At 36.5% G+C, this 26,065-nt stretch overlaps 1 protein-coding gene across 3 annotated transcripts in view; it reads right to left on the bottom strand.

Annotated features, from left to right (window-relative positions):
- Positions 1-1,347: 1,347 nt before the first annotated feature.
- Positions 1,348-26,065, bottom strand: part of FOLH1 (folate hydrolase 1) — a 68,460-nt gene continuing 43,742 nt past the window's right edge. For 2 of the 3 annotated variants that reach the window (XM_040489592.1, XM_040489594.1), the window contains exons 12-19: positions 23,877-23,940; positions 19,675-19,742; positions 16,962-17,053; positions 15,296-15,386; positions 10,085-10,349; positions 9,732-9,831; positions 5,056-5,148; positions 1,348-1,613 (exon numbers count right to left, since the gene is read on the bottom strand). In XM_040489592.1, the coding sequence (XP_040345526.1) occupies positions 1,424-1,613; positions 5,056-5,148; positions 9,732-9,831; positions 10,085-10,349; positions 15,296-15,386; positions 16,962-17,053; positions 19,675-19,742; positions 23,877-23,940 (963 nt within the window). In that variant the 3' untranslated portion in view covers positions 1,348-1,423. The remainder of the gene's footprint in view (positions 1,614-5,055; positions 5,149-9,731; positions 9,832-10,084; positions 10,350-15,295; positions 15,387-16,961; positions 17,054-19,674; positions 19,743-23,876; positions 23,941-26,065) is intronic. The other variant, XM_040489593.1, reaches the window with a different exon arrangement.

The following is a 26,065-nucleotide window of genomic DNA, read 5'->3' as shown; positions in this document are numbered from 1 at the left end:
ATACCTAGTAGTGCAGTTTCTGGGTCATAGGGTGGTTCTATTTTTAATTTTGGGGGGAATCTCCATACTCTTTTCCACAGTGGCTGTGCCAGTTTGCATTTCCACCAGCAGTGCAAGAGGGTTCTTCTTTCTCCACATCCTTGCCAACATCAGTTATTTCCTGAATTGTTAAATTTTAGCCATTCTGACAAGTGTGAGGTGGTAGCTCATTGTGGTTTTGATTTGTATTTCCCTGGTAGTGACTGATGCTGAACATCTTTTCACATGTCTAACGAATCATTCTTTATAATAACTTTTCCTGTTTGTGTTGCTGTGTGGTTTCCTTGTGTTAACTGGACACAGACTGATAAATGTTGTATTCACTCAAGTCCACTGGTTTATATCCATGAACTACAGCCATAGTAACACATGTGTGGATGCACCTTCAAAGGTGAGTGAAAAAGAAATCAAGTCTTAGAGTATACATACACAGTATGATTTTATTTATAAACAGTTAAAAAACATACACAAAGCCAAATACACACAAGGGACATATACCATGTGTGGTATAAATAACAGAAAAACTCACAGAAGATTAAAGGAAGTGAGTATCTCTGGCAGAAGATGAAGGCACACTGGTCAGTGGCACACGGAGGAGTCAAAGATATTGGTAATGTTCTTTTTCTTAATTTGGTTATTTGTGGGGATAGTTCTACAAATGTTCATTTCTTTATTATTTTTCATTATACACATATTATATATACCCTTTGACATAAATAAAATATTCGCTAATTTAATAAAAGTAATTATCCTTTATGGTACAGAGCGACTATGTTTACCAGCAGTGCGAGTAGACCAGAGTTGTTCCACTGGCACACTAAGATAGTGCTCTCTCAGCCCTGGGTGGCCAGTAGGGCCAACACAAGTGTTGAACTAGACTTGATTCTCTGATAATGTCACATGGGTGTTTTAATATAGTAGATGTTCACCTTAATTTAACATTTAGTTCAAACTCAGAATAACCTTATATTATTATTTTTATCTACTTATTTATTTATTTTGAGAGAGAGAGAGAGAGAGCAAGTTGGGGAGGGGCAGAGAGAGGAAGAGAGGGAGAGAGGGAATCCAGGCAGGTTCTGTGCTGTCAGCGCAAAACAAGGCATGGGGCTCGAACTCACAAGCCATGAGATCATGACCTGAGCCGAAGTCAGACGCTTAACCACCTGAGCCACACAGGTGCCCCTAACCTTCTATTGTTATAGAATAAAAATTGTCCATCTTTCTTTTTTGACTCGAAGGGAGAAGAAGAAAGAATGCTAAGATGTGTGTGTGTGTGCATGTCTATATACATATACATATACATATACATAGTTTTATGTTTTAGTTTACCAATACACCATAGTGATATACCTACCTATTCAACACGGGTTCTCTGAAGAACCACCTAGGCTACTTCTCTCAGGGTCCCTGCTGCAGCCCGCACTGTAAAGGCTGCAATAGCAATCTGTCTCTTCACTTCTCCCCAGGCCTTGGAAGGATCATCTTTGTTTTCGATGTCAAACAGAGCATCATAAATTCCTGGAAACGACTCCCCTGCATACTTGTTGTGGCTGCTTGGAGCGTAGATGACATGCCTGTTGATAAAGACAGTGTGTTATCTATCAGTTGTCCAAATGATACACACAAGAGAAAAACAGGATTGCTCTATCAACCCTGGACTGCACAATTCTAATTTCATGATATGAATAAGCCACTCATCAGCTGAATTTCCAAGTTTAGTCACTTCCAAAGACCAGTCTATGAAGTGTGTATTAATTAACTATGTTTTGACTTTTTTTGGTTTTTTATGTTTTTATTTGAAGTCCAGTTAGTCAATGGGGCGCCTGGATGGTTCAGTCAGCTAAGCGGCCGACTTTGCTTCAGGTCATGATCTCACAGTACTTGAGTTCCAGCCCCGTGTTGGGCTCTGTGCTGACAGCTCAAAGCCTGGAGCCTGCTTTGGATTCTATGTCTCCCTCTCTCTCTGCTCCTCCCCCACTTGCACTCTCTCTCCCTTTCAGAAATAAATAAGCATTAATTTTTTTTTTAAATTCCAGTTAATATTAGTTTCAGGTGTACAATGTAGTGATTTAACATTCTATACATTACTCAGTGCTCATGATGAAAAGTGTACTCTTAAACCCCTTCACCTATTTCATCCACCCTCAACCCTCCCTTCTGTTAACCATCAATTTGTTCTCTATAGTTAAGAGTCTGGGGGTGCCTGGTTGGCTCAGTTAGTTAAGCATTCTACTCTTGATTTCCGCTCAGGATATCATGAGATTTCCCCACATCCATGAAATCAAGCCCCACATTGGGCTCTGTGCTGACAGCATCCTTGGTCTTCTCCCTCTCCCTCTCTCTCTCTCCCTACTTTGCATGTGCTCGCTCTCTCTCTCAAAAATAAATAAATAAACTTTAAAAGAAAAGAGTCTGTTTTTTGTTTTGCCTCTCTGTCTCTTTTTTTCCCTATTCTCATTTGTTTTGTTTCTTAAATTCCACATATGAGTGAAATTATATGGTATTTGTTTTTCTGACTTATTTCGCTTACGATGATACTCTCTAGCTCCATCCACATCGTTGCAAATGGCAAGCTTTCATTCTTTTTTTAATGTTTATTTATTTTTGAGAGAGAGAGAGAGAGAGAGAGAGAGAGAGAGATGGAGCACAAGTTGGGGAGGGGCAGAAAGAAAGGGAGACACAGAATCTAAAGCAGGCTCCAGGCTTTGAGCTGTCAGCACAGAGCCCAACGCAGGGCTTAAACTCATGGACTGCAAGATCATGACCTGAATCGAAGTCAGACGCTTCGCCAACTAAGTCACCCAGGCACCCCAAGATTTCATTCTTTTTAATGCCTGAGTAGTATTCCATTGTAGATACATAACACTTCTTCATTATCTGTTCATCAGTTGATAGACATTTAGGCTGTTTCCATGGTTTGCCTACTGTAGATAATAACACTATAAACACTGGGATGCACGTACCCCTTTGAATTAGTTTTTTGTTTTGTTTTGTTTTTTTATTCTTTGGGTAAAAACCTAGTGGTGCAATTATTGGATTGTAGGGTAGTTCTATTCTTAACCTTTTGAGGAACTTCCATACTGTTTTCCAGAGTGACTGTACCAGTTTGCACTCCTGTCAAAAGTGTAAGAGGGTTTCCCTTTCCCCACAGCCTCACCAACACCTGCTGTTTCTTGTGCTGATGATTTTCGCCATTCTGACAGGTGGGAGGTGATATCTCATTGTAGTTTTGATTTGTATTTCTTTGATGATCAGTGATGTTGAACATCTTTTCTTTCTTTTTCTTCTTTTTAAAAAATGTTTACTTATTTGCTTTTGAGAGAGAAAGAGAGAGGGAATGCACAGGGGAGGGGCAGAGAGAGACAGGGAGACAGAGAATCCCAAGCAGGCTCTGCACTGTTAGCGCAGAGCACAACTCAGGGTTCGAACACACAAACTACAAGATCATGACCTGAGTGGAAATCAAGAGTCAGACGCTTAACCCAACTGAGCCACCCAGGTGCCCTGAGCATCTTTTCACGCGTCTGTTGTCCATCTGTCTGTCTTCTTTAGAAAAATGTCTACTCATGTCTTCTGTCCGTTTTAATTGAATTATAAAGTTCTTTATATATCGCGGATATAAAACCTTTATCTAATTATGTTTTTATTTTAAACAGATGACTTAACGTGGTTCATAGCAACAAAAATAACAAGAGCCACAATAGTTGGCACCTACTAGGGATCATGCTTGTTATATAATTTGCCTATAATTTTTCTAACCCTTGAAAATAAACTCTACAAAGTTGATTTTAGCATTTCAAAAAGGAGGAAATTAAGGTATGAGAGATTATGGGATCAGTCTCAAGTTACACTGCAAGTAAGTACTGACTTTTCACTATCACACTTTACCCCCTGAAATGTAGCACAGTTGTGATTATCAAAGTCCTGTTTGTGGCATGCCAACTTACTACTGTGTTTTTCTCGTTAAAAAGGAAGACACACTAACATGTTAGAATGCCTACCTTAAAGTATGAAGAACTATTAAAAACAACCTTGAAAGTTTAACATGACCTAGGTAGAAGGTGATGTTTTATTAAAAGACCTATGTCAGGGCACCTGGGTGGCTTAGTAGGGTAAGTGTCTGACTCTTGGTTTTGGCTCAGGTCATGATCTCACAGTTCTGTGAGCTCGAGCTCCACAATGGGCTCTGTGCAGCTGGAAGCACAGAACCTGCTTGGAATTCTCTCTCTCTCTCCCTCTACCCTACTCACACTGCCTCTGTCTGTCTCAAAATAAATTTATAATCTTAAAAAAAAAAAGAAAAGAAAAGAAAGATCTATGTCAGTTCATGTAATAGCCCATGAAGGGAAGGATAAGTTCCCAAGCAAAGAGGTAAGGAAAGAGACACAATCATGCTGCTATTGGGAAATGAGTTACCATGCTTGGATCATGCCCAATTCTGATCCTTTGATAATCTATAAACAGACAGATGGGGCTATTTCTTGTTAGTCAGTGATCTAATTCATTCTGCAACTTTCAGTAGGATCAATCTAATGTTCACCACTGATGTTTATCAGAAATATTTAGGATTGTCAAGAATTAGTAAAAAATGTGAACATTAGGGGAGTAAGTAAATATATATTTATTATATACATTTCACATATATTTATTATGTCTTATATACATACATAAACAAATATATTTAAAATGAGAGAGGGGCTAAAATTATCTAAACCAAAATATAAGCATAAACTAACTGATGGAATTGGGGATATTTTTATTTCCTACCTGTGACTTTGTGAATCTTCTAAATTTCCTACAATGAACATATATTCTTTTATTATCAGAAGTAAAAAAAAAATTAAAAAGAAAGGTATATAGCCATCATATTACATTATATGAAGAAATAATATATTTATCATTTACTATATATATTTTGAAATATTCTATTTGCTTACAAGAAATCAGCTATTGTTTTTCCACAGTGCAAAAAATAAGACAGAATGATATAATCAATAGTCATATTTGTATCCTTACCTATAGAAAGGCCTGTCTGGTAATCCTAAAGGATCAATAAATGCTCGTTCCAAAAACATCAATTGATCATTCATAATTCTCAATAATATTGGGCTAAAAAAGAAAATGAATACAGTTGTCACTTCATGAAAACGTGAACACTACACAGCAAACTAAAAATTCAGAACAAAACAGGGTTTCCTGGGTGGCTCAGTCCATTAAGCATCGAACTCTTGATTTCAGCTCGGGTCACGATCTCACGATTCACGAGATAGAGGCCCACATCAGGTTCTGTGCTGACAACGCAGAGCCTGCTTGGGATTCTCTCTCTCCCTCTCTCTGTGCCCCTCCCTGGCTCACACTCTCTGTCTCTCAAAATAAATAAATAAACTTAAAAAAAAATAATAATAAAATTCAGAACAAAACTAAACACAACTAATATATCTTAAATTCCTATGATATGCAAATTAAGAACAGCATACACAGTTACATTTAAAGGAACCTATAAAATACTATTCTCCTGGGGCTTGTAAAAGCACATGAAGTTATACTTTCCAATTGAAAAGATGACAGTAATTTTTATTTATTTTGAAATAATAATGAATTGACAAACCTAGGCATTTAAAAATAGGCAAGACTTTTTTCATCTTAGGTATTCCAGTAATCTACTCAAAGTAGTCACTTCAATATGGAATGGGATAGCTCATGAAGAGAAGGATAAGTTCCCAAGCAAAGAGGTAAAGAAGGATAATCTATTAATGTTAATGTAAGGTTCGTGGAAAATTATACATATTTTACCAAATGACAGCTAATGTTTTTATTGTTATTAAAGATAAACTATAATAAACACAAGAAATGGTGTTTACTTTATCCTTTTAACAAGATTTGAATGTCTGCTGTTATCAAATATCAGATACTTCTAGAGGCGCCTGGGTGGCTCAGTCAGTTGAGTGACCAACTTCCGCTCAGATTGTGATCTCACGGGTTGTGAGTTCCAGCCCCACGTTGGGCTCTGGGCTGACAGCTCAGAGCCTGGAGCCTGCTTCGGATTATGTGTCTCCCTCTCTCTCTGCCCCTCCCCCACTCATGCTCTGTCTCTGTCTCAGAAATAAATAAACATTAAAAAAAAATTTTTTTTAAATAGCAGATACTTCTCCTGCTATCACAGAATTCATATTCCAAAGAGGGGGGTGTTATTGTAATAAGAATGATTCGATATCATTGAAAATGTATCAAGTTTTGAATAGTTGAACAATGAGTTATTAAATTCAACATATTAATTCTCCTATAATTTAACTATTGAGAACTGTTATTTAATAATTTAATTATTTTGTTATATTTTAGTTTTAATAATAACTACTGTTTCCTATATGCCAATTACTATTCTAATGGTTATGTAATGTCTTCTTCTTTCTTTTCTTTTCTTTTTAAGTAGGCTCCATGCCCAACATTGAACTCATGACCCTAAGATCAAGAGTCTCCTGCTCTACTGACTGAGCAGCCAGGAACCCCAGTAATGTTTTCTTTAATGTTCAGAGTAATCCTGCAAGTTAGGCAGGAAAGCAGTCCCATTCCATAGCTAAGATAACTAAGACTCAGTAGTTAAATAACATGCCCCCATTCACAACTAGAAAGTTTTAGAATGAAATAGAAGCTCAGCACTATTCTTTCAACTGCACTATGTTGACAAAAGGAAAAATAAAATAACTAAAGGCCCCATAATCTGGTTTGAGCTATTTTTAACATTTATTTATTCAACATCAAGAAGTCAGGTTTTGTGATAGTATCAAGGTAAACTCAGTGTAAACTTTACCTGTGAACACCTCACATAAACTAACAGTGGAGACAACTGCATAAAACACAATTTCCGTAAGATACTAAAGGTTTCTGAACCAAATTCATAAAGCATTACAACAACAACAACAACAACAACAACAACAACAAATGCACACACACCTCTCTCTGGATTTCTGATCTTGAGGCTACCACTGAAAAACCATGCTGTTCCTTGTACAAAGCACAGCCTAGTTTGAAATAGCCCTGGGAGGTAAATGCTGAGGACACAGGACTTAAGTAAATGGGATTTCTGCATTCCAGAAGCATGCTGACCTTCCCAGGACAACCAAAGAATGAATAAGTCTTCAGGTTGGATACTATGTGAATATGAAGGTACCAAGGAGACAACTTTCTGAATCCTTTGATGGATCTAGGGATTGATTCAGCAGAAGGAGAATTAAAGAAGCGTCTTTTCCTTGGATTTCAAAGTTTGGGTTGAGAAATTCAACATTCAGTTTCATGTACTTTAGCCAGCATTTAGTACTATCATGGGTAATTCATTTTTACAGATGTTTCAGGATTTGTAAACATAGTGTGGAGACACAAACTATACCTTAACTACTATTTAGAGAGGATAGGACAAATACAGAAATATCCAAAGTGAAAGCCAAATGTCCTAGAAAACCATAATCTATGCCCATAAGGCATTGTGCCAGCAAGAAGAAGTATCTTTTTTTTTAAAGATAGAAAATCAACTTCATAGAATATATGGTGTTTGGAATGTCCTTAAAGTTTATTTTTCGTTGTAGATTTTTTTTTTTTTTACCCACATAAAAAATTTGGAAAGAATTGGAAAGTATACGGAAAAAAAACCCTCATGTCCACCCCAGAATAACACAATTATTATACTAATTGGTTTACCTTGAGTTTTTCTCTATATTTGTTCAATAAAAGTATAATCAAACTCTATTTAAATTTTACATATTTTTGCTTGCTTCACATTTTATTATAAATATCTTACATTATATTTCCTTTATAATCATCTATTTTAATGCTTATAAATTATTCAAATTAGTGGACAACTAATTTTTTTTAGTTAATTTCTCCCCTCTTAGGTAATGACTGTTTGGAATTATTCGGTATTATAATTCCTATCTTTCTCTGAGAAGCCCTTTTTCTCTTTCCAAACTTGAAACTCTTTCCTGAAGAAAAAGTCCAAGAAATGGAAATACTATGCCAAAGTCTAAGAACTCTGTAATCGGCTCTTGAAACATTAGCAGTATGAGTTTGTGCTTTTCCAAAGGTTTTTATTTTTTTATTTATTTTCTTTTTCAAAAAGGTTTTCAAAGCAATTCACAATGCTATCAAAAGAGTGTGAGAATGCTGGCTCCAGTGAACCATCTGGGGCAATGTGTACGACCAAGTTTTAAATCATTAGTTGATATGAAGATAGTACAACACTATTTTCATCTGTAATTTTTAACTAGTGGTGAATTTGAAGGTTTTTTGTCTCTGTTTCTGTACTGGTAGTATCTTCTTTTTAATTGGCTTGCCCATTGCCAACATTTTCAACCTTGTTCTTTTGGATTTTTTTTACCAATTTTCAAAAATATTTTTATGATATTTATTATATTATTCCCTTTCCATATTTGTGGGAAAAGAGGTTTCCCAGTCTTCTATCTTTGCTTTGGATGATTAATTTTCATATTATTAACCATTTCGGTGTCCTCAAACCTCATTGCTTTCTCATTTCCTTGTTGCGTCTAAACTTGAATTTCACTTCCAAGAAATTTCAATTTTTAGTAAAGAATTCTTCTAACCCATCGCTTATGCTTGCATGTGATGTGAAGTTAGATTTTTGAACTCAACTTCTTATCAGCTGCTAAAAGTCTTACACATCACTATTGTTGAATATGTCTTTCCTCTCCATTTATTTTTGATGTATCCTTCATTATAAATACATTCTTAAATGTCACTCATCTATTTTCGGACCGTCTGCTTTTATCTTTCTATGTATTTTTGCATCAGTCCCCAAAGATTTGATATTTGTAACTTCATAATAAATTTAATATACAGAAGATGTTCACTCTCAAAATTCTACTTTAAAAAAATTTCCTTAATACCTTCCCATTATTTTTCTCCCATCTAAAAATTCTGTTCCAATTATCTTTTACTTTTGAGATTTTATACAGAATTGATCCTAAACGCTTACTACTAGAAGAAAAACGGCTTCACAACACTTGTTATGCTGGATAAAGACCTTGTCAGGTGGAAGTGGAAATGAGGAACTCCGAGGTAGTGACATTAAGAAGAGGGAGAAAGAAGGTGTGCTCTGGGAATAGGAGAATTTGGTGGGAGTATGATGTACAAACATTGAAAGAATGAGATAAAACTAGAAAAAGCTGGGGTCACAGAACGAAGGACCTTCAGGGCGAAGGTGGGAATTTCATAACTATTCAGCTGGTAGTAAAGGGGCACTGGCATTTCCCAGCAGCACAGCCGCCACTCCGAATGTTAGAAATGGGTCTTGGAGATGGGGCACCCGGGTGGCTCAGTCAGTTAAGTGTCCAACTCTTGATCTCCACTCAGGTCATGATCTCACAGTTTGTGAGATCGAGCCCCGCGTCAGGGTCTGTGCTAAAGGTGTGGAGCCTGCTTAGGATTCTCTCTCTCCCCGCCCTCTCTCTGCCCCTCCCCTGTTTGTGCTCTCTCTCTCTCTCAAAATAAATAAAAAAATAAAAACTAAAAAAAAAAAAAGGAATGAGTTTTGGAGAGATACGGTAGCCCTGTATAGGATGCATTACAGTGGAGACAGAAATCAGCAAATCGCTTTCCAAAGACATTTCAGCAACAAACATGTCAATTAGTATCTCTTTTTCATTGTATCTATTATATACATAACTTAAAAATGTACAACATACTTGTTTTTGTCCAAGCCTTGGAGTCTCTCACTGAACTTAGAAGCAATTTCTGTAAAATTCTTCACAGCAGAAAAAAGTGAATCTGAAATAGAAACAGGCCCTAATGGCATTGATGAATGGCTTATGCAAGGGAACAATACAGGAAGTTGTCCTCTTTCGCATTTGACAAGGTATTTATAATTAAATATTACAAGATGAGCATCAATGAAATGGAAAGCACTTTTATAGATGTAAACAACGTATCTGATCCCGTGGAATGGCAATAATTAATAAATGGACTAAAGTAGGTCATTGCGTTTTGGAGATTAAATAAAACCCAGAGATAATGAATTTTGAAAGAGGAAGAAGCTTACCAAATGACACACTGTACATTTTCATTTCTTGAGGATGTTTCATTGAAATATTGTAGATTTTGTCAGCATACTTTCTTAAAACTGTAGCATAATCTCCACAGTCAAATGGGAGCACTGTGGAATCGGCCAGTTCAAACACCATCCCTCCTCGAACCTGGGCCACAGTGAGGTGATACTTAAAAGTTGGATCATAGAACTTCTCCACCAGTTCATAAGTTTCATAGACACTGTGATACAGCGGATAGCTCCTGAATTTGTTTGTTGCCTACAAAAAAAAAAAAAAAAAAAAAAGAAAGAAAAGAAAAGGAAAAACACACAAAAAACCAAAAACACAAAATATTTCTCTTGTAAGATAGCTTCTAATAAAATGCAAAGTATCATATTTACTATTAATATTAGTAAAACTGTTTGGCCAATAACGAATAAATAAAGGAAAGTATTTCAGTGCCTCAATAAGCCACTTACTAATGGGTTAGTATTATAATATTAAAACACACCCCAGGTTTTTAGTAATTAAAAAATATGTGTATACAACATAAATGATAGCATAAAAATTATTTGGAAAGGCCTAACAGTCTTGCCTTCAAGAACACAGGAGATGGGAAAACGTTTTGAAACTTTAATTTTTTTTTTTTCAACATTTATTTATTTTTGGGACAGAGAGAGACAGAGCATGAACGGGGGAGGGGCAGAGAGAGAGGGAGACACAGAATCGGAAACAGGCTCCAGGCTCCGAGCCATCAGCCCAGAGCCCGACGCGGGGCTCGAACTCACAGACCGCGAGATCGTGACCTGGCTGAAGTCGGACGCTTAACCGACTGCGCCACTCAGGCGCCCCAAAACTTTAAAGACAAGATAATGTTTCATTTCAGTACAAATAATTTAAGAAGGCAGAGAATTGTAGAGGCAATGAGTATTATGTACATATTATATAGGGGAATGTTGCAAATTGTTAATGATTGAAATGCCACGGACAGATCATTCTCTGACAAGCAGTGTGTGAAGTGTGAAGAATGGGCACAGTGAGTTCAGTAATGGATCCAAAGTCTCGCTCAGGAGAGAGAAGGAATGCTCAGACATATCTACGAAAGCAAGAAAATACACAAAAGCCAAGAGGCAAGGACCTTTCCAACTCTGAATTGCTGATTTATGCCTTCTGCCTGTTTTATTTAGCAGCTTATCATTTTAGTTGCTCATTTTTTATTGATATAAAAGAACACTTTATACAGTGGTGTGTTGAAGATACTAAGACTCTAAAATTAACCAGAGTTTGAATCCAGGCTTTAGGATTTATTACCAAATAACTTTTGAGTGTTTATTAACCCAAAGATTCTTAGCCTTTCTTTACTGTAGTTTTCTCACAAGTAAAATGTAGATAACATGAACATCGATACTCATCACAACCCCCATCTAACCTTCCCTAACTTCCTACCCCAAAGGCAGGATTAAAGATTTCCTATCTGGGGAGAATAACTAGTCCAAGAGAAAAGACATATAGATTCTCGAATTGTTGCCTCCCCGTGATGCAACCAGAATAGGCATTCTTGATCACTCTCCTCAGAAGCTTCCTATTTGACAAGTGCCACCCTTGTATACAGGACTTCAATCAGCTTGCCTAAAAGACAGGTTGCCAAAGATGACCAGGCATTTGAAAACAGCCTTGACGTGAAAGATACTAGACCAAGCACACAAATTAAAATAAAATCAACTCAGAGTAAGGAGGTACTGTATAGAATGGAGGGAGACAATAATAATGATAATAATAATAATAATAATAATAAAGATATCATTAAAAATGAATGACAGAATTGAGAAAAATATTCCAGATGGTAAAAAAAAGACACAGATAGAAACAAAAGATAAAATATAAATACATTAGAAAAGAATCCCCAGGTATTAAACAACTACTAATAGTTCAAAAAAGAGGAAAGAGGGAAGAAGTGATCAAAGGAAAAAGTATTCCCTCCAAATGTGAGACATAGGTTTCCAGACCAAAGGCCCACTCTGTGCCCAACCCAGTGAAAGAAAAAATGTATTAACCAACCAAGGCACACACATATACCAGGACAACATGAAAGGTATAAAACCTTCCTTTCAAAATATCATAGAACCAGCATGAAAATAGACACATAGGTCAATGAATGAAATAGACAGCCCAGAAATAAATCCATGCATATGTGGTCATTTAATCTATGACAAAAGAGGCAAGAATATACAGTGGGGAAAATATAGTGTCTTCAATAAATGGTGCTGAGAAAACTGTATAGCTACATGCAGAAGAATGAAATTGAACCACTTTCTTATCCCACACACAAAAATAAATTCAAAATGCATTAAAGACTTGAATGGAAGACCTGAAACATTAAAACTCTTAGAAGAAAACATGGTCAATAAGCTCTTTGACATGGTCTTAGCAATATTTTCTTGGACCTGTATCCTCAGGCAAAGGCAGCAAAAGCTAAAAGGTGTACATAGGACTATATCAAAATAAAAAGTGAAGGAAACAGTCAACAAAAGGAAAAGACAACCTACTGAGAAAGAGAATATATTTGCAAATCATACATTCATTAATGGTTTACTATCCAAAATATATAAAGAACTTTTACAAGTCATTATCAAAAACACAAACAACCAAATTAAAAACTGGGCAAAGGTGGAAAAAAAAAGGGACAGAGGAATAAACATTGAATAAACATTGAATAAACATTTTTTTACAAAGTGTACATACAGATGGCCAACAGACACATAAAAAAATGCTCAACATCACTAATCATCAGAGAAATGCGAATTAAAATCACAATGAGCTATCACCTCATACCCGTCAGGCTGGCTATGATCAAAAAGGCAAAATATAGAAAATATTGGTGAGGATGTGGAGAAAAGGAAACCCTTGTGCAATATTGCACAGAAAGCAAACTGGTGCAGCCACTGTGGAAAACAGTATGGAGGTTCCTCAAAAATGTAAAAATAGAACTACCATACAATCCAGCAATTCCATTGCTGGGTACTTCTCTTAAGAAAAGAAAAACAGGGGCGCCTGGGTGGCTCAGTTGGTTAAGCGGCCGACTTAGGCTCAGGTCATGATCTCGCAGTCCGTGAGTTCGAGCCCCGCGTCGGGCTCTGTGCTGACAGCTCAGAGCCTGGAGCCTGTTTCAGATTCTGTGTCTCCCTCTCTCTGACCCTCCCCCGTTCATGCTCTGTCTCTCTCTGTCTCAAAAATAAATAAACGTTAAAAAAAAAAAAAGAAAAACACCGTTTCAAAGAGATACATGTACCCCTATGTTCACTGCATCATTACTTACAATAGCCAAGACATGGAAGCAGCCTAAGTGTCCATCAATAGATGAACACACACACACACACACACACACACACACACACACACACACAGAGGAATATTACTCAGCCATAAAGAATGAAATCTTGCCATTTGCAACATGGATGGGCCTAGAGGGTATTATGCTAAGTGAAATAAGTCAGACAGAGAAAGGCAAATACCACATGACTTTCCTTATATGTATAATCTAAAAAAACAAACAACTGAGTAAATAAAACAGAAACGGACTCACAGATACAAAAAACAAACTCTTGGTTATCAGAAACAGGAAGGGTTAGAGGGCAGGCAAAATAGGTAAAGGGGATTACGAGGTACAAACTTCCAGTTATAAAATAATTAAGTCATGGAGATGTAATGTACAGCACAGAAAATAGTCAGTAATATCATAATAACTTTGTATACTGATAGATGTTAACTAGATATTGTGGGGGTCATTTTGTAATGTATAAGAATAGTGAATCACTATGATGCACACCTGAAGCTAATAGGATATTGAATGACAATTATATTTCAATAAAATAAAAAAGAGAAGCGATCAGGGATCAAATAGCAACAGATTTCTCAACAGCAATCCTGAAGACTGAAAGTCATTGAGTGAGGAGTTCAAAATTCTGAGGATGTAGCATTTTCAACCAAAAGCTTTGTGCCCAGGCAAACTGAAAAAGAATAGTGTGTAGTTGAAATGCATTTCAGACACGCAAGGGCTTTAGATTTCAACTTTTCGAGAAGTTTCGAGAAGTTCTTGTAGGATGTGCTCCAAAAACAGTAAAGAATAAACAAGAAAAAGGAAGATACAAAATCGAGGAAACAGAAGATGCGAAACAGGAGAGAAATGAAGGTGCTCTCAGATTTCTCAGTGAAGGAAAATTTCACAGGCAAGGATGTGCCACAGGCAAAGAGAACAAGCAGAGAATTCAGAGTAACAGGAGAAGATTCCAAGGAAAATGAAATCTGCCAGATGGCCTGATGTTTTTAAATATACTAAAAGTTTGTGGTGAACCAGTTATGGATACATGGAGAAGAAAAAAGATATTCTAATCAACAAGTGTGGTACAAGTATATACTGAGAAAATGCAATGAGGGAAAGTACTTGGGAGTTGGGAGAAAAAGTGATAAAGAGCTAAATGCCATCTTCCCTAATGAGATGTAAACAAATACATAACACCGAAAAATAAATAGCAGCATGAGCATATTGTCAGCATGCAGACAGATAGCAGAATAAAACAATTAAAAAGTTGAAAAAATCTGAATCTGTTGAGCAGAATCAGAAGTGGGACAAGCATGGATATGGGATAAGGACCACTGTTTTTCATTACACACTCTTAAAGACTGTATGACATTCTATGAACTATGTTCCTAGGTTGCCTTGATAAAAATAAAAACTATAAGTGTCATTGTCATCATTAGAAACAACAGTAGCCAAAAAAATTTGGACTTGTATAGGTGTTCATGGTTTATTGTGCTATTCATCATGATAATCTATTGTGATAAATAAACTTTCATGTTTAATGACTGGGGAGCTAATGACATAAAAATCCAAATATTTGCAGGTCTTGATTATAACTAATTTTGAACGGTAACAGGTAGAGAGGAATCAAAGACAATTTTGACATTTCTAGTGTAAGTAACTGCATGAAAGCAATGCCATCTAATGAAACAGAAAACATATTTAAGGGAGTTCATCAAAGTTCAAGTTCAAAGGCTCAAAATACCAGATGCAGGAACTACTCCATTAGTAGTAGCACCATCTCAACCACATCTGCTTCAAATTCCTCTACTTCTCTACTGCTGAACTCACTTTTTAAAATTCAGAATTATTTATTTAGCTAAAATATATTCATAAATAACCTTGAAAATCTTATTGATAGACTTACCCAGTTTTTAGTGTACCGTGCTCTGCCTGAAGCAATTCCAAGTCTTTGGAAGAACACCTCAAAATCATTACCAGATCCCAACTTGCTAATCCTTATAGGGATTAAAACATGAAATTATTTGAGTAATTTCTTCAGGGAGTACAGATTAAAGATTAATTAAACTCCATTCTTTCTACTATAAATATAATTTTTATTTATAAAAATCATGTTAGGCAAGTAACAACAAAAAATAATTGAGAGGAATATCAATTTTGATCATGGAGTATCTACTTCCTTAAGACTGTTTTGGGTAGTAGTGACCATTGTTCTTTTGGGTTCCTGAACCCAATTCCAACATGTGGAGGGTTGTGTGTGGTGTTTCCCCATACCAGCAACAAGCAATTCTCTGGGATGCCAACTGGGTGTCCTAAAATTCAACTCAATTCTGACACTGAAGATAACACCATACTCCATAAGTGAATGGCTCCATCCCAAAAGACTGTCCCTCCTCTAATTTCAGAAGCCAAAAACAAACCCAGGTGGATTTCTCAACAATGGGCTACAGGTTCCTGGGTTCGATTAATTTGCTAGAGCTGTTCCCAGAACTGGGAGAAACATTTTATTTACTCGATCAGATCACTGGTTTGTTATAAAAGGATACAACTCAGGAACAGCCAGGTGGAGGAGACGCAAGGGGCAAGATGTGGGGAAAGGGCACAGAGCGCTCCATGCCCTTCCCAGGTGTGCCACTCAATGTGGAAGCTCTCTGAACCCTATCTTATGGAAGCTTCATTAGAAAGTCATGATTGATTAAATCATTGCCCATTGCAGATTGATTCAACCTTTGCTCCTAGGCTGGGACTGAAAGTCCCAACCCTCTAATTATGTGGTTGGTTCTCCTGGCCATCAGCCCTCATCCTTAGGTGGGGATCCAAAGGTCACCCTGTTAACGTAACAAGAGGCACCCTTATCTCTTTCATCACTTAGAAAATTCTAAAGATTTAAGTTCTCTCTGCCAGGAAAGGGGCCAAAGATTGAATATATACTTCTTATTATAAATCACAATATCACACCTATGTAAGTTACTTTTTTAAAAAGATTCATTAAAAAACTAATGAAACAAAATAACAAGTTCATTATGCTGGAAAATATTTCCCCTCATTAACTTATTTTACTACCTGTATTTGTTGTGCATGATGAAGTTAAAAGAAACAGAAATTTTTTAGATAACTCAGATGTAAATACTACTCTTAAATTTTTTTTAAGTATTCATACTCTTTAAAGCTATAATCTCATCTCTAATCAATCTTTATCTCTGAGATATTTATTCCTGTAATTTGCTGTGAAGACACAACCAATACTGAAATGATGCCTATATTTTTCTTAGAGTAACCAAAATATTTGTTAACTGTATGATATTCAGAAAACAGAAAATGTATCTAGTAACTGGGGGACAGAACTGTGAGGGGAATTTCTACCATACTTTTGACTTACGTAACAGGTGTATATAGTGCTTACTCAAAAAAGAACCATTTCTTGATGGCCTACAGATTTAACTTCAAAACACAATAATATTTTATTTGTGAACCAAAGCATTGCCTTTCCTTGATCATTGAGAGAAAATACACTTTCATTTTCAACACAACCCCCTACTGTATGCAACAGAGACTCTTGTTTGCATGGTTACCTGGGCATGCCACTGAACTCAGGGGAAGGACTTTTTTCATTCCAGCTCTCATAAAGAGATTTGCCTTCAAAGCCTTCATCAGGGCTTTGGAGCTACACAGGTTAAATGGGAAAAAAAGAGAATACTTACAAATCAGATATTTTAAAATCAAAATGTCCATCAGCCAGGGAATGAATAGCTAAACTATATTCAGCAAAACAAGTGATGCAATTCATATTATTAGCAGTCATTAAGAATTACAATAACGAATTTCTGACAATATGGTAAAATGCTCATGCTATTATATACAGGTGGAGCTACTATAAGAAAAAAAAAAAACCATGAAGTGTATGGAAAAGAAGGCCTAATTATTACCAAGCCATCATATTCAAATGAACAGTCCTATTATAAGATTTTTTTGGTCTATTTTTTTCTGAACGCATGAAGGCTGCTCTCTAAAACAGACTTCTCTTATAAAAAAGAAAATGAAAGGAAGCAAGGTGGTTAAGAGAAGGTATTTCTTTTAATATCACTTCTTGCCAGTAAGGTCGCTAAAGGTCATTAAATAATACGTAATAAAAACAAATGCATTAATATTGAGTATTTATTGTAATTTCAATAAATACTGGGCTTTAACTACATTTTCTGGTTTTACTGATGAGAAGACTGAGGGAGAAAAATATGACCAATTATTGAATTCTAAACCTATACTTGACATCTAGAACATTAGAAGTTATCCCAAAAACATTTTGCAAACTCAACTTCAATTAATGTTCTATAGTTATTCACAGGTTATTTACTAAACATTATATGGTACACAATAGTTTTTATTTTATATTTAATAAAAGTCCTATGTTCTGTTTTTCAACAAATTCAATTTTCAAAAATTAATAGAGTACCTATATTGTTTAAGACTTTTTGTGAATGCCATGAAAACAAAGCTCAAAAAGACACATTAGATACTTTCTACTAGTGGGAACTAGAAGTAAAAATGTGAAATTCAATGTGCTAGGTATGTGCAAAGGTCTATGGGAATACAAGTAAATCTGCATAAGGATGGGGAGAGAATCAGAAATTATGTCAACATCTTAACTTGCAAAATATGAATAAATAAAGCCACAAAATAATTTCACTCGAGCTTATAAATTTACACAAAACCTTGATATAAGGGACAGTACCACTCCATTTATTCTAGGAAATGCAAATTTAGAGGTTGAGCTTCTGACTTCGGCTCAAGTCATGATCTCACGTTTGGTGGGTTCAAGCCCCTTGTCGGGCTCTGTGCTGAAGCTCAGAGCCTGGAGCCTGCTTAGGATTGTCTCCCTCTCTCTCTGCCCCTCCTCCACTCACACTCTGTCTCTCTCTCTCTCTTTTTGTCTCTCTCTCTCTCTCTCTCTCAAAAATAAACATTAATTTTTTTTTTAAAAAATGCATATTTAGAATAGTGTAGAAACACATAACTATATTTTCAGTTCATCACTAAAATTTAAAATGCTATGAATCCCTCTCCCCCAATAAACAAAACAGAATAACACAGACCGCCAAAACTGTCAAGCATCGAATCTGACTTAGAGTGCTGAGTTTGCAATTGTCCCTGGGTGCCACCAAACCACCCAGAAAACAAATATAACTGCCAAGCTTCCTCAGCATTTACCTTAAATTACATGAATGGTGAAATTTCTCTGAAATACCCTGTTTTCAGGTATTACAGTTTTTATACATTTCATGGAAACTGATAAAAACTACAGGCAAATGATGCAGATCTTGAGTAATGACATGAATACATTTTTTTTTCAAATTAATTTGCTTCTATTCCTATAGGGGAAGTTAAGTTATAAGATGAAATTCCATGCTTTTGAAACCAAAGGTTAGTGATATTAAAATCCCTATCTGAAGGGCAATAATTGTGTTTTTCTTGGTATTTATACTTCAGTTGGTAATTCCATTAAATAGGCAACTCTTTTTTTTTTCTTTCCAGTTCAAATCAGATAATTAACAATAAAAACAAAAATCTGCCATGCAACAACTTCTTCATTATGACTAACTTTAGTCCCAGTGAGTTTAGGAGCAGGACAACTAAAGTGAAGAGTTGCCTATAAGTCCTACAGGAATGCAGGCACTGTCTGTCCAGCAGGTTCTGTATCTTGTGCCTCTGTCAGAACTAAGAGAACTTTAGCTATCAGCCCAGGTCAGTGGGGCTCAGTGGAATGCAGCTCAAGTCAGGAAGTCAGAAAGGGGGGTACATGGTCTCACTTAGCCTCTGCCCCAAATTGATTTGACCTTGGAGTCAGTACTTGGTGTTTTTACACACACTCCTTCTCAATCACTTAGAAACTTTAACTCTTCCTGCATCCTGGGATAACTGGTATCATGATATGAAGGAGTATAAAGCAGTTTTAAAATTAAGGACTTAAACCATAGGACCAAGTCCTGGTTCAGCTACTGCACAAGTTGTGTGACTTTGGTGGCTAATGCTTTTTGATCTCAGTGTTCTCCATTTCACATGGGGATGGTAGACACAATGCTATCCAAAGGCTACTTCAGGGCAGTTGGGGAAAAAGGGGTAACACGTGTACATAGTTTATTCGATGCAATGTTCTCTGGAGTGGGTATTTGCTCTATGAGAAAAAGACAAGCTATAAAACAAGGCAGCTGCTTAACATAATAATGGTATCTCAATGAAACATCATTTGTAGAACTCAAATTTTCTAAAATGATATGTAATTATTTTTACCTCCTTTGTTAGGCTGTATACCAAGCTGTACATCAGTGGGGAGCAATCAACTCGTAGAGTATAGTTTCCTTAAAGATAAAGAAAGAATGTTTTTTTTATTTCATTTACTTCATTCTTTCATTCAAAGACCAGGGTTAACTCTTTAGCCAGAAAGATCCTTTTAGAACCTAAGTCCAATCGAAACCCTCCAACTCATGACTCAATAAAACTCATCATGCTTACCTTGGTCCTCAGTTCCATACAAGAAACAACCCCTGTCACCTCTTCAAATCTTCACATCCCACTCTACCCAAGCAGGGACCTTCTCAGGGTCTTTGCACATACTGTTCCTTCAGCCTGGAACAGCATTCTGCATTACATCTGCATGACTTAAAACTCCCCCACTTCACTTAGACCTCTAATGTCATGTTTTCTGAGAGTTGTCCCCTGAACACCCTACCTAAAGGAGCACCCTCTCTTTCCTTCATCCTAGCTACTCTTTCTCTCTTGACCTTGGATTATTTTTCTCCTTATTAGTTACCTCCCACATGTGTTAAATATTTGCCTTTTTATTTGCCATCCTCACACCAGACTGTAAGTTCCATGGGAACAGGTAGTCTTTTTATTTGTTGCCATTACCCAGGGCTTAGTACAGTCTTGGCATTTAGCATTTACCCAATAAATATCTGTTGTAAAAATGCATTTGTAAGGCAGGTGCTCTCCATCTAGTTGTGAATACAGAGCAGAGATGGGGTTCCCATTCCTCAGGAATTCTATGTCTGACGAGCTTGAGAATCTTGCAAACCAGCCAGGAGAGGTGCCCTCAAGTAGCTGTGGGAGCACAGCGAGGAGAGACTAGAACAGGCTGGGGGCCTGGGGAAGGGGAAGTTAAGACAACTTCATCAAGGAATAGCCTGTATAAATGCCCAGAAATATAAAAGTACATGATGTACTCAGAGAATGGCCAGAAACTCTTATCTCAAAGCTTAAGATCCATGTCTAGGAACGGCAAAAGTTGAGGCTTTAAAAATAAGTAGACACCCCAGCAGAATTGTTCCTGAAACTTGAAAGGCTGGTTCTAAAATTCAACTGATGGGGGGCGCCTGGGTGGCGCAGTCGGTTAAGCGTCCGACTTCAGCCAGGTCACGATCTCGCGGTCCGTGAGTTCGAGCCCCGCGTCGGGCTCTGGGCTGATGGCTCAGAGCCTGGAGCCTGTTTCCGATTCTGTGTCTCCCTCTCTCTCTGCCCCTTCCCCGTTCATGCTCTGTCTCTCTCTGTCCCAAAAATAAATAAACGTTGAAAAAAATAAAATAAAATAAAATAAAATAAAATAAAATAAAATAAAATAAAATAAAATAAAATTCAACTGATGGGGCACCTGGATGGCTCAGTCGGTTAAGCATCCGAATTCCGCTCAGGTCATGATCTCACTGTTCACGGGTTGGAGCCCCTCATCAGGCTCTGTGCTGACAGCTCAGAGCCTGGAGCTGCTTCAGATTCTGTGTCTCCTTCTCTCTCTGCTCTCCCTTATGCTCTCCCCCCCAAAAAAAAATAAATTAAAAAATTAAAATAAAATAAAATTCAACTGGAAGAAGAAATATGCACAAATTTTAGCTACCGCAATTTTTAAAACAGATAAATAGCCAATAAGAGTGTAAACCAGAGGGTCAGAGAGATAGTTTGGCAGCATTTATCGCAATGTATTGCACATATACCATGAGCAAGCAATGATACTGTAGTTCTCCACTCTCAACTTGTGTAGAAAAATGTAAGGCAGGCAAATAAAAAAGATATTGACTGCAACAAATGGAAACCATCTGACCATCAGCTGGAGAACTGAGACATAAATTGTTCTGTTGAATACACTGAAGAAGTTTAATTTTCAAGTGGAATAGATCTACATACACTGACATGGAAAGTTTTCCATAATATGCTGTTGCATGAAAAAGGCGAGATGCAGGACCATTTAGCCTGTAAGATGTAATATGTAATGAAAACCTGTATAAGGTAGTGAGGGGGAACAGAATATAGGGATAAGAAGGATAAAGTTGACCAGCTTGATTTGAGTTTCAGCTCAATCCTTTACTAGCTGTGTGATCTTGGGAAAATTACTTAATCCCTCTGAATTCAGTTTCCTCTTCTACACAAGGGAGACAATAAAGTACTCACCTCAGTGGATAATTGTGAGTATTAAATAAATTTTTACACATAAAGCCCTTAAGAGAGTACCTCCGACACTGTTGATAGGTTGTGTGAGCTGAGTTCTATATATGAATGTCAGTGTGATGGAAACACCCCAAACTGAGAACAGTAGTACCTTCAGAGAGAGGGCTGAGTTTGACATTTGTAAAGATTTTTGCTTTGTCTGTAAATTTTGCATTTTAACATGAGAAAGCCAGTGTATCACTTATTGTGTTATTTTAAAAAGTCATACTTAATAAGATTTTAAATATAAACCAAAGTAAGGTAAGTGGTGTCCTAATCTTAGGGTAACATGTGTGTCATTTGCTCTGGGTCTTGAAAATGATGGGGAGACCATGCAGCATTTTAAGGCAAGGAGTGACATAATCAACAAATTCCAATGATTTAAAAATATACATTAAAAATCAAATCTTGCAAACAAAGCTAGCAAGAAAGAGAACAATATTCTGCTTTTGAGAAATATATGTTTATGTATTTATTCTGTGTAGTGAAGGGGTTTCATCCTACCATGTGTTTGTTTTTAAGTATGGGTAATAGTTCCAAGCTAATATTTTTGAACTTTTACCCTGTGCAAGGCACAGGTGTGGGAGTTTTGTAAATATTAACCTCTTTTGCCCTTCTAAGAGCCTTTGAGGTATATGTTCTTGGCAACTCTCTTTAGAGCTGAGAAAACTGAGACACAGAAGATAAGTAACAAGCTGAGGTCATACAAGTAGGAAGTGGCTGTGCCGCGAATAAGGCCACACCCTTCACCATGGCCACAAGAGGAGGGGGAAAGGATTACTGAACTGCACTGTGTGAGCCACCTTGGGGACGATGCAATTTAGACAACTGGACAAAGAAGAAATGTCAACGCCAACATGCCTCTGTCAAAAGGCATTGTCTCAATTATTGTGGATGTGATAAGTTTATCAATATACTGCCAAAAAGATTCTCCAAGTCTACCCTTCATTGACTCATTCTTTGCTGCACGAATGCAACTCATGTGTCTTTAACAAGACATTAGGAAACCAGGAGTTATCAAGAAAGATCCTGTCTGTTACTTGCTGAAGAATATAGCCTAGTAACAGAAGTAGTCTGTAAAGCAAATAATTGTTTAGTAATGGTCATAAGGAGAGCTACAGACATGGCTTCCCTGAAAAAGTACCATTTCAGGAAGACTGTAAGGGTAAGAATGAAACAGATAGAGTGAGTGTGGAACAGCCATCCTAGTACAAAGAACAGCAGCTGCAATGTCTGGGAAGTTGCATGTAGTCAAGAACAGATAGATGAATGGGTATGGAGGGTAGTGACAACAGACTGCTCGATCTTGGAAATAGACCTGAGAATGTCCTTTCGATTGAATCTCTACTTATCCAAAGCAGATCCATTCTTAAAGGCCAGTCTTGAGTGTCTATCTCATTTCTCAAGCCTTTCCTGAACTTGCTACTCTTCTCTCCTCTGAACTCTCAGACCAGACTCATTATAGCCTTCTTATAGTACCTGCATATATTAGAATCCTAGACTAATTTATTTCCTCATTTGTACTGAGTCACAAACTTCCAAGTGCAAGACTTACTAACTTCTGATTCCTCTGAAATACTGGAAAACTCATTGCATACAGAAGGTCTCAGTAACTATTTCTTGAATAGGAGGAAAAAATATTTAAGAGAACATATACCTGGACATCAGTATTTCTTCCCAAATCTATCCACATGATATGATAAAACTAGCATTATATTTAAATTACACTTTTTTGCTACCCCATTCTAAAATCACAGAAATCTTCTGTTCTATGATTTACTGATTCATTTAACAGGTATTTACAATCCCTAGTGCAGACAAGGTAATCTGCCAGGTGAAGCAAATCAGAGAGCGCTGCTTTCCCAGATGAGCACTCTAGGTCTCACAGCTGCTGTGAGGCAAGGGTGGCATCCCAACACATGGGATGGATTTGCCTTCCTTATTAGTGCATAATTTATGAACTAAATGGCTGTTACTACCATGATCACACCTTTTCCTACAAGACCAATGAGATTCACCTTCTATAGAAGAATCAGCATTAATATAGGCCACACCACGCTCTTGAAGGAGTCTGGAATTCTCCTACAATAAAAAAAGAAAGAAAAGCATAAATATATACCATAATCTCCCCCTAAAACAATCATCTCTACATTTGCTGTGTGCAGCTTTCTGAATTAAGCTGACCACAAAACTGATATGTAGGATTCTCAAAGCGAGTTTGTTTGAAAGAATTTAAGTAAAGACTACTGCTAAGAAATAACAGGCAAAATATTTTTAAGACTAAAAATTAAAATGAACCTTTCCATCTTAATATGGTAAATAGAAAAGGAGTTGATTGCTTAACCATACCATAGTTTATCCTTTAAGAAATTCTCTTAGCAAACATGAATGACCTAAGAAAGAAAATCTGTGAGTGGAAATTTTCCCATGATTTTTTTTTAAAATTGAAATAGAGATTATTACCCAATTCTCAGGGAATAAATAATCTCAAATTTATGGGTTAAAACTATGTGAGGTTTCTTTCTGGTCTATACTCAGAAGCATGAAGTTCTCCTGTAGGATACCACCACCTACTGGTCAAGAGTGATCATTGCACAACTTTAAAATGCTGACAAAAAGTGCAGCAGGTTTTTTGAGCTATTAAGTGGATTTGAGTCTTAAAAACATGCAATTTCCTAAGTGTCCTGACAGTAAGAAAGAAAGTGGAAAAGATTTGCAACTGTAGGTAGGGAAAACAATTGAAGGAGATAAATAAACCTCAAAATATTTAGGCTCTTCCTGATGCCACCATAAATCTTTCCTGTCTTTAAGAACACTACTTTTTTTTTTTCCCCCCAAAGAAAATTGAAGTTTACAGGGCTTCTCCTAATTCCTAGAGAATGTAATAGGAGCCAAATACGTTTTAAATCATTACTGGAAGTAAACGAGATAAATTTTAAGTTTGCCTATATTTACAGCTAATGCTTCTATTACACAAAGCCAATAATATATGCAAGTAAAATTAATTTATTTAAAATTTTAAATCCAGTATAGTTAACATACAGTGTTATATAAATTTCAGGTGTATAATATAGTGATTCAACAATTCAACAATTATCCAGTGCTCATCATGATAAGTGTACTTTTAAATCCCCTTCACCTATTTCACCCATCCCCCCACCCTCCCCTCTGGTAGCCATCAGTTTGTTCACTACAGTTAAGTCTCTTTCTTGGTTTCTCTCTCCTCTCTTTCTTCCCTCGTTGTTTGTTTTGTTTCTTAAATTTCACATATGAATGAAATCATATGGTATTTGTCTTTCTCTGACTGACTTATTTCACTTAGCATTATACTCTCTGGATCCAACCATGTTGTTGCAAATGGCAGGATTTCATTCTTTTTGTGGCTTAATAATATTCCATTACATATATATGTGGGTGGGGATATATATATATATATATATATATACCACATCTTGTTTGTCCATCTATTAATGGACACTTGGGCTGCTTCCATAACTTGGCTATTGTAAATAATGCTACTATAAACATAGAGTGCATTAATCTTTTTGAATTAGTGTTTTTTGTATTCTTTCAGTAATTACCAGTTGTGGAATTACTGGATTATAGGGTAGTTCTATTTTCAATTTTTTGAGGAGCCTCCATACTGTTTTCCACAGTGGCTGCACCAGTTTACAGTCTGACCAACAATGCATGAGGTTCCTTTTTCTTCACATCTTGCCAACACTTTTGATTTTAGCCATTCTATCAGGTGTGAGGTGATCCTTCATGGTTTTGATTTCCATTTCTTGGTGATAAGTGATGTTGAGCATCTTTTCATGTGTCTGTTGGCCATCTATATATCTTCTTGGGAGAATGCCTGTTCATGTCTTCTTCTACTTATTATTTTTTATCAGATTACTTGTTTTTGTGTGTGTTGAGTTGTAATAGTTCTTTGTATATTTTACAAATATCTTCTCCCATTCAGTAGGTTGTCTTTCAGTATCATTCATGGTTTCCTTTGCTGTTCAGAAGGTTTTTATATTGATGTAATCTCAATAGTTTATTTTTGCTTTTGTTTCCTTTGCCTCAGGAGACATATTGAGAAAAAATGTTGCTATGGCCAATGTAATAGAAAGTACTGCCTTTGCTCTTTTAGGATTTTTATGGTTTCAGGTCTCACATTTAGGCCCTTAATCCACTTTGAGTTTATTTTTGTGAATGATGTAAT

The sequence above is a fragment of the Herpailurus yagouaroundi genome, unplaced genomic scaffold (assembly GCF_014898765.1).
Source record: "Herpailurus yagouaroundi ecotype Mexico unplaced genomic scaffold, PumYag 180, whole genome shotgun sequence".
In the NCBI taxonomy this organism is placed as follows: domain Eukaryota; kingdom Metazoa; phylum Chordata; class Mammalia; order Carnivora; family Felidae; genus Herpailurus; species Herpailurus yagouaroundi.
Note: the sequence above shows the minus strand (reverse complement) of the source record. Positions and strands in the feature narration are given on the sequence as shown.